General features: G+C 40.3%; 2 protein-coding genes across 2 annotated transcripts in view; one reads left to right on the top strand and one right to left on the bottom strand.

Annotated features, from left to right (window-relative positions):
• si:ch211-236l14.4 (SITS-binding protein) overlaps nucleotides 1–3,969 on the bottom strand; it is a 31,138-nt gene extending 27,169 nt beyond the window's left edge. The window contains exons 1-2 of the mRNA XM_036575799.1: nucleotides 2,959–3,969; nucleotides 1,142–1,313 (exon numbers count right to left, since the gene is read on the bottom strand). Coding sequence (XP_036431692.1) covers nucleotides 1,142–1,313; nucleotides 2,959–3,429 — 643 coding nt within the window. The 5' untranslated portion in view covers nucleotides 3,430–3,969. The remainder of the gene's footprint in view (nucleotides 1–1,141; nucleotides 1,314–2,958) is intronic.
• A 7,611-nt stretch (nucleotides 3,970–11,580) lies between these two features.
• The window catches only part of mrpl23 (mitochondrial ribosomal protein L23), a 30,570-nt gene continuing 25,628 nt past the window's right edge, over nucleotides 11,581–16,522 (top strand). Inside the window, exons 1-2 of the mRNA XM_036575797.1 lie at nucleotides 11,581–11,719; nucleotides 13,042–13,164. Of these exons, the coding sequence (XP_036431690.1) occupies nucleotides 11,697–11,719; nucleotides 13,042–13,164 (146 nt within the window). The 5' untranslated portion in view covers nucleotides 11,581–11,696. The remainder of the gene's footprint in view (nucleotides 11,720–13,041; nucleotides 13,165–16,522) is intronic.

The following is a 16,522-nucleotide window of genomic DNA, read 5'->3' as shown; positions in this document are numbered from 1 at the left end:
GGGGGTCTCTACGATGCCCCCTCAATGAATAACATTAACCATTTGCATCTATCTGCATGGCATCCGTCCACCCGATCAAACTCACACCCAAAAATAACCAGCCAAGTTATTATAATCACCATGGTTCTGGCCTGTTTGCCACAGTGCTGCTTTATATAGTACCAAAAGACAACTGTGGAGGAATTCCAACAGGTTAAATTAAGACGCTAGGTAGAGAAATACTCTTTGTTTTCTAATCTGTCTAATAAGCAGAAGCCCAGCTCCAGTATTCTGGAACAATGGTCATGCAGTGTTATAGAATGCTGTCCATATGATTGTTTTTGGCATTGTTTATGTACGCTTTTAAAAATAAAGGTGTCAAAGAGTGATATTCAGAGTGATACCATAGAAGAACCATTAAAGAACCATAAAGAACTTTTCCATAAACATATTCCGTAAGGAACATTTCAACTGATGCTTCTTTTAAGGGCCCATGTTCTACATTTTTCTTGTATTTAAATTTTTTTCACTTATAACTATAATGTGGGTTTGTGTATCAAAAAACAGCAATAACTCATTTAACTCAGAACTCAGAATGTAAGAGGCTGATTTTTTACTACACCTCTAAAGCTGATATATGTAAATGAGGCTGTCCTGCCTCGTGCCTCATTCAAAAAGCAGTCCGGGCTGAAACACTCCTTATAACTTCAGCATGACTGGGCAGGGCTAAACTGCTGTAGGCTAAATAGTTGTTTTTTGTAAATGTGTTGGTTTTCATGACATTACAAAAACAATGAATTCAAATGGCTTTTTTGCAGCTTAGTTTCCATTTATGGACAGTATGGACTAAAGTATGTTTTGAAGCTTTAACAATGTTTACATACTACATCAAACTTCATAATTAAAAAAAAAAAGTTAAAAATATGTTTATTACGATATGGGCACCACTCAACTGAAACTTTTTGATTGAAATGCTCTTTAGGGAAACAAAACTGTTTTTTCTGTGCAATCGCGCCAAAGAACCCATTTAGGCACCTTCATTTTTAAGAGAGAATTCACTACCAAACACATTAGGGTGTGGGCACAAGGCATGATGGGGATAGGTGAGTAAATCTAGCAGGCAAACATGTTTTGATGTAAACCCCTCACAACCCTTGCTCACCTGATGAGCCCAGGAAGTAGCGCTCTAGAACTGAGCCAAAGCCAGAGGGATTGTCTCTCAGGTCGCTGACTCTGAAGGACTGCATTGAAACATCCACATCGTTTATCGGCCAGCTGGGTGCACGGACACTAGCCCCACCGTACCATGACACATTCACCATGGAGAAGCAGTCCTGGAAAACAGAGAGACAGACAAACAGAGAGAAAGGGAAGCACTTTAACAGGTGATAGCTGTCATAGTTAACCATCGGTATGGTAATGGTTTTCTGTTAACTTCAAATGAGGGAATTATTGTACTCTTTTTGAGAACTTGTACGTTTTCTCTGTGAATGGTATACAAGGTTTTAGCCTCTGTCAAAAAAATGTATACTAGAATGACAGATATTCAGGAATATTGACAGGAATATTGAAGCTGAATTTGAATTAATGCTGTTTATAGCCTGTGATACTTAACTACAGTTAGCACTGTTTTCTCACTAAAAAAAAAAAACAAATATGTAAAAAGGTGTGCTTAAGATCACCCAGAGAGGCATTAGGATGTGACTGTACTCTCCGGAGTCTGAGTTAACACATAACAGGGAATTACTGAGGTAGGGAATGTACAAACCGAAAAAAAGAAGGGATTAAATGCGGAAAACCTCTATATTGTTTTGGGATTTAGTCCTTGCAGTACAAAGAGAGGTCTGGAGCTGTGGAAAAGAGATCCTACTGCTTATGTCCAAACTATTGTTATTAAAACTACTAAGGCTTAATTATATATGCATATAAATAATTACACACACACACACACACACACACACACACACATATATATATATATATATATATATTTACATATATATATATATATATATATATATATATATATATATATATATATATATATATATATAAAATTCAGCTCTAGTAGTTTTAATAACAATAGTTTATATATGTGCAATATGCTTATCAGTACCATTCAGTTAGCCTCTTAAAATCCCAGGCTCATAATATACTGAGGCTTATGATTCAGCAACTACAATGACTCCAAAGCAAACTAGTTGAGCTATTCTTAGGTTATAGAAGTGTGTAAAAAAACTTTGGGCCCCGGACATTGTAAAGGGTTAAGTGCTGGAACTGACGAGAGAGTTGTTACATTTACTTGAGCAAAGAATTTAACGGATTTGAATTTTTTCTTTTCAAATGCTACAGAGGAAAAAAGTTTATTTTATTTCAATTCCACTCAATCATTCACATTTCCATTTTAAAAATCACTATGCTTTTTTGGTGGGGGAGGAGTTAATTTCATTGTATTTTGTTGGTGACAAGGTTTGTGCTGACTTGCTGTTGCTCGCACGTCTCACTTCCAAGCTTTTGCATTTTATTTTAGAGCAAAAATCCCAAAAAGACAAAAATAGTACCTAACAAGCACAAACGGTTCACTGAAAAGTCATTTTTGCACAGTTCCCCCCACTTACCCCAAACATAGTTGACTGGCAAGACATGTTTGGTGCCTGAAGTTTGCTTTTTGCACTTGAGCTACGGGGCTAACGTAGTTACCAAGTAATGTAAGTCTATATCACCCTAAAAAGTTTTGGGTGACATAGACTTATATTAGCCTTTTATAACTAAAGAGGCAAATTTCAGAAACCAAACATGTCTTGGCCGGTCAACTACTTCTAGGCTAAGAGGCAAAACTGCGCAAAAATGACTTCTGAGTGAACCATTCCTCTAAGCTGATAGCTGCTGCATGCGTTGCATAGGGTTAGTTTTTGGTAGCATTAAAGCAACAGCACTTCTACTTGAGTGTAGCTCCTCTGGGCAGCACTGATACTCTACCTTCAGCTCTACATGGCAGTGAACCGGGGTCCAGGTCATGCTGTAGCACTCGGTCTCTGACTCGTCAGCTATTTCCAAAGATATCTTCACCTCGGCCACCGAGTCCCATGTGTAGCAGAACTCGGTTTTGTTGAGCCAGCACAGGTTGCGCACGAAGGGCACCTCCATGTCCGGGGTGCCCACGTTGCCCACGTCGATCTCCACGAACGTCTTGTCCTCGCTCAGCGTCTGGATGAGCAGAGAGTGCGCCCTGCGCTCCCAGATCAGTCCGCTGAAGCCCCCCTTCAGGATCCAGTTCTTGTTGGGCTGGTCGACCACTTGCCAATAAATGATCCCAATGGTCATGACAAAGAAGACGGCCACACCGAGGCACGCGATGGCCCCCTTCCACGTCTCGTTCATCTCCTTCAGCCCCGTGTCCCATGTCACCTCCGGGATGGGGCTGGGGTTCCTGTTGCGAGCGTGGGGCATTCTGCTGCTGCTTCTGTTTTCTTTTCTTTTTTCTAAGAGAAGCTGGTCAAAAGATGCGACGCGTGCCTGCAGGAATTCCTACCAGCCTCATCATGTCACTGCAACGACATGACAGGCTGCAGTTCGTCGAGAAGTTTTGTTTGTTTGTTTGTTTGTATTTTTGTTTGCCCTCGCTGTCTAGGCTTTACGCCGCAGAGCTGTCATGCGCTAGCCAGCCGGCTGTCCGGTGTCCCGCGGCGGAAAGCTCCAGAGGAGAGAGGTGCCTGAGCGCGTGCTCTGAGCAGTGCGCAGTGAGCCTGAACTGTGGCATTGGTCGCTGAGCAGTGAGCAGCCTCCTGGCACCAATGCCTGCCACCGGCTCCTTTACGCGCTCATTTGCTTGCCCTGCACTTCTCGCTGGGCTCTGACGTAACCGCCAAGAGCTTCTTCGCGGAGGTGCTGAGGAATGAGGCTGGGGGTGCCGAGCGCGCTGGAACACCCCGGGCCATAGTTTAGGGGTGACAATGGCTCAGTATTAGAGCTGGAGAGACCCGTTTCTCCAATCCCCCCCGCGCGCTCTCGCCAAAACGCACGTCTGCCATTGGCTTATAGGTGCGCAGACGCTCTGCACGTGACTTACTTACTCAAAAAAGTCTGTGATATCATCAGGTTTGCCACAACCAACTCAGAGCGAATGAATGGACGTTGTGAACTCCCTGAAGGTTCAGGTGCGCTCCATTCTGTGCGTAACGGCCACCTGAACTTTTTCAAACTTTTGTTCAAACTTTTGCTATATAACTTTTGTAATACACCTGGACAGATTACGTGTTTTGTTGATTTTCGAAGTAAACAAAGAGATAAAAAAGATAAATCATCCCCTGCAGGGAACTTAAATATGGCATTTTTCTTAAACCTAAATATGGCATTTCTAGTTTAATGCACAATTTATATTTAATTTATAACTTATATTTAACATAATTTATTCAGATTTATTTGCTGAGTTTAACGTGTTGGAAAATGAGCCATAACTTTTGCACAGGCCACATGTGGATGTGCTTTAACTTATTTTCACTTATGTAATTTGACCAGGGACCAGGGCGCCTAATCTTTTGTATAGGACTCTCTCTCTCTCTCTCTCTCTCTCTCTCTCTCTCTCGATTCAATTATATATCTAATATCCTCTTTTTCTCTAGATTTATTCTAGATTGGTCATGCCAAAAGGTTTGGAAAACATTTTAGGATTTACAGAATGATTCCCAAATATCCCCATTCCTGTTTAAATGTAAACACACTAATGAAGTTGTAATGAAGCTGACTGAAGAAGACTTACAACAACTACTAATTTGGGTAACTCCTTTAAATCGTGCATGCACCACTCCATAAATCTTAGTAAACCCGTGTGGTTAGCTGATTTATGCAAATCTACTTAGAGGAGAGTTTCTCTGCTGTTATTTATTGCAAGTCACTAAAAGCATGGAGCTGAGCAGGTGTATGGGACATGTCCAAGGAAGCAACAGCATTTTGCTCAGGTGGAAAAAAAGCGGCAGTGCCATGATAGTCTGAAGATTGATGGCATAAGAGCTCCAAATGGCACCTATGGAATTTGGTCTGTCAACATCTATTGAGCTCAATGTAGCTATTTTCATCCCATTGTAAATTATACGTTATAAATGTTAAGAAATATAGCCTGTGGGATCTGCTTGTGGAGCTGAAAGGAACTATTATGATTTATGTTTTATGTTAGTGTGTCAGCATTAGGAATTACAGTCAATGTAAACATCAACATTAACATTTAAACAATCAGACATATAGACAAATACATTTAGAGTGGGTATGAGAAGGTGAAGCAATGGCCAAAGTGTCTTGAAGGTTAGTTACATGAGATTCAGGTTATGTTTGCAGTATGTAGAGTAGAAGCAGGGCAGGTCACTGGATAAGGCTGTGAGAACTTTAGCTGGGCACCTTTTCATCTCTGCTATCTAACTACTGCACACAGTCAGCTGACTGCTGAGTGCTTCTCTTTATGATGTTGCTAAAAGTTGCCCTTTTGTATGTGTGTCTCAGCTTGTCTGCACTCTAAAATGTTAAGCTGTTCTATTGTAAAAAGCCCCTTTTTAAAGGTCACCTAGTTGATGCTTAAAGGGCCCATATCTTTCGCTTTTCTTGTATTTTATTTTTTCCCCTGAAGTCAAGTTGCAATATTTATAGAAGTTTTTGTTACTGTGCCTTTAAGACTGATGTATGTAAATGACCTCTGCTCTGATTGGCTGCCCTATAATGTGCCTCATTCAAAAAGCAATCTGGTGTTGAAATACTTCAGTGGGGCTAAATTGCTGTAGCCTGAATAGACAAAAACACACCAATCGGCCATGACATTAAAACCACCTCCTACCTCCTGCTTCTACATTCATTGTCCATTTTAACTCCACTTTCCGCACAGCGGTGATGGTGTGTTAGTATGTGTTGTGTTGGTACGAGTGGATCAGTGTTCACTCACTGTCCACTCACAACTACCTTGTCGGCCCACCTTGTAGATGTAAAATCAGAGACAGTAGCATATCTGCTGCTGCACAGTTTGTGTTGGTCTAGTCCTTCATAAACGGTCACAGGACGCTGCTCACAGGACGTTGTTGACTGGATATTTTCGGTTGGTGGACTATTCTCAGTCCAGCAGTGACACTGAGGTGTTTAAAAACTCCAGTAGCACTGCTGTGTCTGATTCACTCGTACCAGTACAACACACGCTAACACACCACCACCACAGGTGGTAACAGGGTAAAAGGGGCCTAACAAAGTCTACAGAGAAACAGATAAACTACAGTCTGTAATTGTAGAACTACAATGCGCACCTATATGATATGTGGAGCTGATACAATGGACAATGAGTGTAGAAAAAGGAGGTGATATTAACTTTAATGCTGATAGGTGCAGAAATGTTGCTTTTGTAACGTCACAAAAAATTAATAAAAAAAAAAAAAATTGAACTTACTTTCCATATTTGCAATTCAAACAATGTGTAAGTCAAACTCCAAAAAAAAAAAATTAAATAAGGTCACTTTGAAGTGCTGTACAGCTAGTTTTCATACAATATTTGCTTCAGTCAACATACAGTTTTACAGTATCTGTGTGAGTCAGGGTGTGTAGAGGTCACTGTGTGAAAATGTATGTGGTCAAGTTCAGCAGCCATGGTCCAGTGTCAAAGTTGCACTGGGGCCATGTCCAGTGACCAGGTGTCAATTTACATGTCAACTATATGACTCCATTGGGCAGTAGCCTGCTATAAATAAAGGTTTTACTGATTGCTGGCATGTCCTACTTTCCATAGCATGGAGCGCAGTGTTAGAAAAACAGTGGGATATGCCTTGTATTAGGGCTACAGTCCAGCTAACGCCAGGTGACCAAACACATCTGAAAAAAGCATGGCTAAACTGGATTTTCACTGGATTTTCATTATGTGGAAGTTCATGTACAAGTGACAGACTACAGTCAGCATATGCATTTCATTTAAACAGGAGTTTTAATGTCCATAGTTGACAAACCATGGCAAAAAAAATGAAATAAATGAATAAATAAACAAATACACAAGGAATTAGAATATTATGGCTCTCAATCAGCTGTTTACCTCCAGTCTCTTCATATAGGAACTTTACTTGGAATGATGTGGACCACATTGAGTTCCATGGCTGCAGACCTTTTTCATATATATTCATGTAAAATGATATCCCAATGAGTGCAATATGGGAAAATGGGAATGGCACAGAACTACCTTGAGGGAATATAAAATACTGTTTGACAAAAGTAATAAAAAGCTGCAGAGCTTTACAAGCAAAAATATTCATTTCAACTGAAGAAGTTTTCCATCTTCCCGTCTGGATCTTCAATTTACAATTTCCCTTTCCTTTTGGACATTTAATACAGGCCTAGCTGGGAAAGTTTCCATAGCTTTTCTTCTGGCTGTGCGACTGCTGTCTTAGCCACAGTTCAAACAAAAGAGCAAGAGAGAGATTATTTTTTTCATCTTTTTGTCTTGTTTTACAAAATCTGTTTTTATCCTATCCAGTTATTATTATACACTGTACAGAGCTTGAATTATGTGAATGCCTTTTCCCATCATTAGGCACTGTATGTGTGTGTGTGGATAATCTGGTAGCCGCTTTTGCAATTTGATACACTAAATAGTTTAGCTTTACTGTGTGACTTCATAAGTTAAGAGTATCAGAGGTGGGCTGAGTAGCCTAAACCCATACACCAGTAAAAATGTGGTTACTGTATTAATGACTGATGAAGAACTAAAATTATTTTCCAAAAAACAACTTGGGTAGAGAGTCCAAAAGAAGCAGGTAAAAAACTACTAAAGTACTAGTAACTTATAGAACTTCAATGGAACATCTTAGTCTTATTCATGAAGATATCAATTGAATTTGGTGTTATTTGTCTCTTTCAGGTCTAAAATAATGCTAAAGCTCCAGAGTCAGAGGTGAGGCCCATGGCAAAGCAGTACAGATGCTGTCACCAGTATGATATAGAAAAATCAAACACAAAAAGCAGTAAGTAAGTGTTAATGACTAAAATGCAACTAAGTAAAAAGCAGATTCCTTTCCTCTCAAATATACTTGCGTAGACATAAAAGTATGAAGTACATAAAACTCTCCTTGAGCAAATGTCACTAGTTAATGCCCACCTCTGATGAGTACTGTGATTTTATTTCAAACCACATTGTCACCTAAAAAATCACAATAGAGAATATTCTGCAAGGCTATGGTCATGTATAATACTTTAAACATGGTTGAACTATTGTGGCCTCTTTCTGAATGGAAAACTGATTTTTTTTTAAAAAAGTAATATAATTGAATAAAAATATTTTCACCATAGTACACTGTTGGTTTTGTGTGTGTAAAATGTTGTGACTCCGTGTTGAGCTGCTAGTGAGCAATGAAGAGTGAAAGGGGAGGGCTGAGAACCCACTGCTGTGAGAACAATTCACACCTCTCCACAAGACAGCCGTGCAGAGAGGAAATGGAAAGCACAACTGGATCTCTCTTAATATCAAAAAAATTGAAACAAGAGTAAAAATGACTTTTAAACACAATAAAAACAATTTTAGAAATGTGCACATACTTACTCACCTACAAAGATGAAAATGCAAGTTTTGTAAATTTCTTTGTAAATTCCACATTTCCATTAAAGTATATTCCATCAGCATTATTGAAGGACAAAAAACATAGCATAGAGAGACTGAGAGACGTCCTCCAAAACAGGCAGAAATTACATTTATGGCTACTCTGAAAAGGGGGCTAAACAAGTGAGAAAAGGAAACTCAAACGTGTCCCCATGCAATATATTTAAATGTAATATCTAGGAGGAAATGATAAATCTGTTGCTACTGGTTGAAAGAGTGAGCTCTGTGATTTGAGTTTTGGAGGACGTTATTATTATTTAGGCCATCTGACTTTTCATTCTATTGCTTTAGGGGACAGCACCAGTCACAAACAAACTGCTCAGTCAAATCTATAAATGGAAGAGTTGGACAACAGTGTGAGAGCAGACCTTTGGTTGAAGGTTGAGTGGGGTCGAGTTGCATGTGTACATCTTCTCTAGCCCACCCGAGCCCACCCTTTGCAAAACATTGGCACCCTGTCAGGAGGCTCATGCTCTGTGATTCCACAGCAGGGACCTGGTCCAACCACCTCCTGGCATGTGAAAGCAGATGTACTCACCATCGTTCCTCTAGGCCATTGTCAAGGCAGGAGTGTTATTCATCAGAGCTGGAGCAAAAACGACCAAATTGGTGCACTAATACAACAGGGTGACATTAAACCTTTGTAACATGAATGCCAATTAGCAATTAATTAAAAAATGAAACAGTGACGGTGAAAAAATGAAAATGACTCATGCTTATGGATGCCTAATCAGGGGCTTCCAACTCCTCCACACACCCTCTTTATAAGTCATTCAGCATTTAGCCTCAAATTTCAGACAGCCCGACATTGCCTGGATACACAGAACAGCCGCTGTGACACCAACACTGCTTCTTCAGGAACGACAGCCAATTTTTGCAAGCAAATCTCAGCCACACAGGTTATGATAAAAAAGTGTCAGGGATTCAAACAGGGATTCACAGGCATTTAATGGCTAAAGTCATTGTCCCTATCACATTACGACTTATTAGAACAGTTGCGTAAATATTTAGCTGGCTAGCTAGCTAACACGACTCGCTATTCAAATGGAAGAATGTCTTCCATACTTAGCAAACGCTTTGTAATCCACACACAGTCAAACAGGTTCAACGCTTTCCTCACTGTGTGCCGTATTGAAAGACACCCGTATCATTTTCCTCATGTTCTGGAAATGAAAATGTTTGATGTGCTGTCTTAACATTTTGAGGTTTTAATACATATCATTCACTCCCCAGTTCATACAGTCCATATATGGAAAAAAAAAACAGTCCGTTTTAAATTCATTGTTTTTGTGATGTCATAAAAACCAACACAATTTCATACATTCACCTATTCGATCTGCAGCACTTTAGCTCCAGCCATTAACGCTGAGGCTACTGACCTCTGAGGTCAGGCCTCATTTTGTAGTCAGCGACATTCCTTTAATTCAGGAAAAAAAGGCCTCTGCCTTTAAGGTACTACCAAGGGGTGGCAGAGCGATAATGGCAAAGAGCCCCTTCAAGTTACCTGATAGGGGCAATTAGTGAGAAATGATGGAAGCCAAACAAGAACAGAGTATAAACATTTATTACTGCGTGTTACCCTCTCAAAGAGATTTGCGTAAAGCTCTGCCTGAACTGAGCACTCTGTGGTCACAATCTGATCTAAGACTATAATAAAAAAATGAATCAGTTTACCTTACCCACAACTCTCTAACACTTTGCATGCTGCTAATATGACCACTGACTGGGTAAGTTCAGAATAGTTGTATAGATCTGAAACTAGAATCTGAGTTTTCTGAAACCTCTGCCTGCGCAGTGGCACATGACTGCAGGCACAGGCTGGAAAAGCTATGCTGCCCACTGAGACCTTGGATGAATTGAGGCCCAGACAAGTGTTCCTTTCAGGAGACAGTTAGTCATTTTTACACCCACTGCAACACTAGATTAAATGTTGGGTCAGATGTGTGGACCAGCTCCCAGTATGTGCCGCTGTGGAAGTGGAAGGGGCAAGGTTTCCCTCTACTGTTTAAAAGGGTCTTACGAGAAGGCTTTCTGAAAGAGGGTACCTTCTATAGTAGGAAAGGAGATGAACTTCTTGGTAAACCCACTCAGAATATAATAATTGAATATTACATTGAATTAAATTGTGAAATGTATTTTTTGTTAATTGTCAAAGGCATTTGACAAAGCTAAGCCTCTTTGGATTGTTACAATGACATTGTGAATCACACCAAGTCTGGTTACAGGCAATCCAGGTGTCTTTTCATTGACAAGATGAACTAAAGGGGAAAAAAAAACAAAAACAAAAAAAAAACACTGGGTTGGTTTTGAGACCCCACTGAAGCACTAAGACAGCGTCCAAAACCACATTCTATATTGCACTCTTCGTACTACGAATGTACTACTAATTTTGTACTATTTTCACAAACTAGTTAATGTGGTAATATGTGGTTTTGGACGCAGCCTGAAATCTCACATGTCAAAATAAACGTCTTCAGTGGGCCTTATTTATTTCACTCTAGAAAATTGATGGGAGGAATAGAAGAAGGCAAAAAAAAAAAAGTCCCACATCATTCCTCAATTTTTCATGGGCCAGTTGTGTACAGAGTGATGTTTATGGCAATAAAATGAAAATGCCAGTTCTAGATATCCGTTCCACTGCAAAGTTAAGTATTTTCCGTCTTTCTGAACTCATCGAGTAATTACCAAGGCTTTGGAGGTTTGAATATGCAGTGTAGCTTCAAGAGGTTCACCTTACAGGGTCATAAATTAACACCTCAAGCGAATAGTTTCTAGCTCTTCATCGTGTAGTCTACCTCTAATTTATCTGCAAATGGATCAGGGCAGAGGCCCACTGTCCTGCATTTTTTTAGTGTTTTCCCTGCTCCCAACACATCAAACGTGAGTGTGTAAAAGCAGGAAAAGCGCTAAAATGTGCAGGGCAATGCTCCAGGACCAGGGTTGAGAAACACTGCATTAGAGAAATGAAGAGACTTTTATTTTGGAGTCGGTCACCCAGTCAACCCTTCCTGCAGTCATCGGGGACGCTTCGGAGGACCTTGAGCACGTTTGTTGTTACAGGCTGAATGATACAGCTGCAGCACATGTAGCTCTCAGAGAGACAGGAGTGATGAGTATGGCAAAGCGTTTAATGTAAGTGCTGTTATCTGCTGTGAGCCCTACTCGGAATATGTTTTAGTATCATGTAAGGGCGTGTTTCTGTCTATCTGAATGAGCTAGCTAGTCTAATTAGCGTTAAGTTGCTAACGTTAACGTTACCCATTCAACTGGGCTGTTAGCCAAACAATATAGTTACACTTTCACCGCGTTTACCTTCATATTACATATTACATACATATTTACATTCAATATTTAGTGGAAACTCTTGGTCGATGTTTTATTTTAGTAGGTAACCTTGCTTTTTACATTAGCATCACTAAAACCAGGACTCAGTTTGGTTAATGTGTAAAGCTGACGAAGATAGACTCAGATTTTAAAGATGGTTGTATAGCATTTCAGTTACTGATGGAGAAACTGACCTTGATTAACCTGCTCCGAGTGATGTGTCAGCGAGCAACCTTCGGTACAAAGTGGTGTTTTGGAAAACAGACTAGTTCTAAAGAACCCTGCCGGTCTTCTGTATCTTGGAAATATAAATTGGCATAAACCATGGACATTGTGTGATAAAATACTCCATGCATAATAAAATAAAAGACTTCCAGAAACGTCCATAACATATATCCAGTTAAAAGCACTTTAGAGACACTTTAAGTGATAAATGAATATTCCTGTGTTACTGTGTAACATCAGCTTTGTCAGTGTGCTTAAGCTAAAATGTGGAGAGTTTTGTAGGAGATAAGACTGGACATGTAATTGTATTGGCTGTTTATTTTTCTAAAGATAGAATTGGTGTTACAGATTCAGTATCAAATATCATTTGCATAAGGAGAGATGGTCTGTATGCAACCCAAAATGTACACTTTCCCCCCATGAGTTTAAAGAATGTGGCAGTACTTTGAAAAGTATAAGCTAAAAGGACTTCACTGGCCTGTGACTTATCTAGAAAACATAACCTGCTCTAAGAATGCACAATGACAAACCAGACATAGTATGATACAACAGGATGACTTAATCCCAAAAGGCTCATCGTGGAACCTGTGCAGTGAACTATACAGAGCATAGGGAGCTGTCTGAGATGGAATAAAGGACTGGCGGGACGTTGTTATACACGTGCCTGTTCAGGTCCACTTGTACATGTGCAGTAGAGGTGAACAGAATAGCAAAAAATAGCATTATAGTGCTTCAAGACATTTTCCTGATACACAATATTTATCACAGTTTTTCCTGAGGTGTGATAAGTGGGAATCAGAAGTCCAGCATGTCACAATCCAGTGACAGTAATCGTGCCATATCTGAAAAAAGTAGTTTTTGCTTCTGCCGTGTTCCATGAGATGCTATTTGTCACATTTGTGCAGCTATCCTATTTACCAGCTGGGGAACCCTCAGCTGAGGATATTCCGGCCCACCTTCTCTATGACGCTCGTCAGACCGGGCAAGGAACAGCCAGCCGACACTGTGCAGTTTCGCATCCCTATGGAGTAAGTGTTCTGCATCTTTCTGACTTTGTGTATGTCATATCTAAATAAATGGACAAAGCATGCAAAAACACCTGACAAACTTGGTGAGTGCCAAGTTTCTATGAATTTCTGTAGTGCAGTGTGCTGTCTGACCACTAGGTGGAAGTCAGATCTCAGTAATCAGATCTAAGTATGTGTGTAACTGTGTGGTAGTGAGTGGATGGTCATTCCAAAACAAGCATCAGGATGTTTGAGATTGTGGGTTTCACACGTAAAGAAAAATACGTAGTATAAAGTTGTGCCAAACCTAGCATTGTTTTACAAAGGAATATGTGATATGTGAAATGTGGAAATGTGTTACAGAACCGTTCTGAATTAAAGAAAGGTGATGGTTTTGTCTTAATCTTGTCAGTCCAGGCAGGGATCAGCCACATCCTGCTTGTTGCTGTTCCTTGCCTGCTCTGCACATTTTTTTTTAGTTTGTGAAATGAATGTCTTTCCTGGCTGGAGATTAAAAGGTTTACAGTATTTGTTGTGGATTATGAGCTGATATCCTAAAGTCCAACGTTTTCAGGTAACTCTTAATAGGAGACCAAAAGAAGCTGCAAATCTGAGAGCTAAACATGAAAAATGTCTTAAAGTAAAGCTTGAGGCATACCTGGAAAACGTATCTGGGCCTGTATTCACAAAGCTTCTTGGAGTGGGAGTGCTGATCTAGGATCTGTTTCTGTCAGCAAAGTCTGACAGTAAATTAGAGCGGAATCTGATCCCATTCTGAGAAGCTTTGTAAATGCAGGCCCTGGCCTACGATCTTGCTTATCATTCAGCCTTGTTTACATCTTACCAACCTGACCACCTGCCAAGACAACAACGCATGCTCTGCTGGTGACGTTTCTTCACCGTCAGTAGCGTCCAAACATTTGTTATTTCGTTGCGGCGGTGTAATATAAAACAGGCAGTCAAACTGTAAATGAGGGGTCTAATAGTGGAGCTCACATGCGAAGAGGACAAAGTCTGCTTTGTTTTCAGTTAAACCTGAGGGTGTACATCTTACGCCGTGACGCTGGAGCACTGCATCTTGCTTATTATTCTGTCGGAAAGCGTTCCAAACCGCACAAGTTGGTAATCCGGCTATGTGTTAGCACTTGCGTAAGCAGAGAGGGGAAATTTTCACCTTCAAGGAGTTCAGGGTTTTGTTTTCTCAGTCTTTTGTGATCTTGAGCGTATCAGTCCACACTAGACATCCTCGCCACCTGTAGCACAGTGCTGGTGCCATCTGGCCAGGGATTGAGCGTAATGCAAAGGTTCTTAACTGGGTCAAAAGTCTTTGCGTGCTCAAAATGAGGCTGAATGCAGTCTGTCTTCATGCATTAAAAGTGGAAGAAGTCAGATAAACGTTCTCAAAGTGCCGTAACCCCACTCCCTCTTATCTATTTGACCACAGACTTCCTCACCATATTATCACAGTGACTTTATCTGGCTTTTAGGCTGTAGCTCGCTGCACCCCTTGTAGGGCTGATGTCAATCTTTTGTCTTGTAAATGTAACCAGTGTGGAGCAGTTGTTTTCTTTTTAGTTTGTCCCAATGCATTGGACTACTACAGCCACTTTTATCTGAATCTTTCATCTGAATCTGGAGTGTTCTCATCCATCATTCATCTCCCTGTTTTGACGTCTGTGATGAATCACCTGCTTAAAAGACTTAAAAGAAGCAGGATATGTGTGCGTGTGAGCCTGTGTGGGTGAGAGAGAGAGAAAGAAGGATGAGCTGTGTTTAAAGATGAGCGTCTGTGTTGTTTTGAATGCCTTTTATGTGTGAAGGGTGGGGTCCTTCTGAAACTCATAACGGGGAGAGAAGTTTGAACAACAGGGAGCAGGCTAGTGTGCTCGGAGAGGGCAGCACATGAAAAGATAAGCCGCATGGACCTCGAGGGAGCTGTTTAGACCTGTGCCTAATAGCCTAGTAGCTCATTGCATTGGGCTATCACTGTGTACTGGTCATTTGCTATGAAAAGCACCAATGACAACCTTATTAAACAGGTCTGATCATTAATCAGACTTGACTGGTCCACATGCGGCACCGTTTCTTACGCAAAGTTGTTATAAAATTGTAACATCACAATTTTATAAACCTTCATGAACAATAGAATTTAAGAATTTTAAAGGTCGTAAAAAGACAAACAAAACTGGTTTTTGGCTGAAAGAGAAAAAAGTTTGAAAATTTTGACTTAAAAAAAAAAGAAACAAAGTATCACAAAATTTTACAAATCATTTTAATGGTAAGAAAACTAGAAACAGAGATTGAAAAAAAAATTACTTTATTGCACTGGACATCACAAACGTATTCAAATAGTGTGAGCCACAGCAGAAGCAGTGAAAACGTCAGCCATGCAGAACTATTTCCGTTTCTTTGAGGGACATTAGACAAGTGATTTATAAACTCTGTTCATGCCAAGTATCTAGTGGGGGTACAATACCCAAGAGCTTCTACGTTACAGCACACTGATGCTGTCTGTAGCCCCAGTTTTTGAAATAAAACAAAAAAATCACAAACGGTAGTGCCAAATTATATAACTAAAAAATAGTGGAATTCATTGCCTTGGATGACCAACCATTCCCTGTTATTGAGGTCGCTGGATTTCTTGGCAAGCCTACATCCTGTAATTACTTTATTAATTTTATTTTGTATAAACGTTTTTACTTATTGTCAGCTTTTTTGTTTTTTCTGGCCCAGTGTGTCCTCCATATTAGCCTTTCTACATTAGTCTCTAACCTGCTCTAGTAATTTTGAGCCGTTTGCCTTCATGATGAAATGTTCAATTTTGTAAAGGGCAGCTGGCAATACCCCAAAAAAAGTGTTGAGATTTTGGTGCGACAGTATTTTTCTACCGTGAAAAAGGAATCAGTGTTTGGAGTGAACAGCTTGGATCGATGCTGTCACTGTTTTCATGCTCAGTGGACTTTTTGAAACCAAATAGCATCAAAGACCTCATGTAAAGTCGCACATATCACATTGAACTAGCCATGCTTCATCTCTCCTGTTGCCGTGTATTCTCTGTGCCCTGTGAAGCATAGCTACAGTGCAAATGACATTGTGCCCCCATGAGAGGTACCACTTGGGCAGTTAACGATGGCTGTTAGTGCCCACATTTTACAAGATGCTTTCTTAGAAATGTATTAGCTCAATGAATGACGATTGTAAACACTGTTAAGGAAACAGACATGCAGGGGGAAGGATGGGCAGGCAGAGGTTCAGGGCCTGAGGTTGGGTCATGATAGAGATCATCAGGAGCAGTTATTTAAAGAACGTTCCTGCTCGCTAATCAGGCGCAGTTTTTCCACACAAATGGCTCGGAAAGCACTTTGTTCTGATTACCATT

Source organism: Colossoma macropomum, unplaced genomic scaffold (assembly GCF_904425465.1).
Source record: "Colossoma macropomum unplaced genomic scaffold, Colossoma_macropomum, whole genome shotgun sequence".
NCBI lineage: Eukaryota > Metazoa > Chordata > Actinopteri > Characiformes > Serrasalmidae > Colossoma > Colossoma macropomum.
Note: the sequence above shows the minus strand (reverse complement) of the source record. Positions and strands in the feature narration are given on the sequence as shown.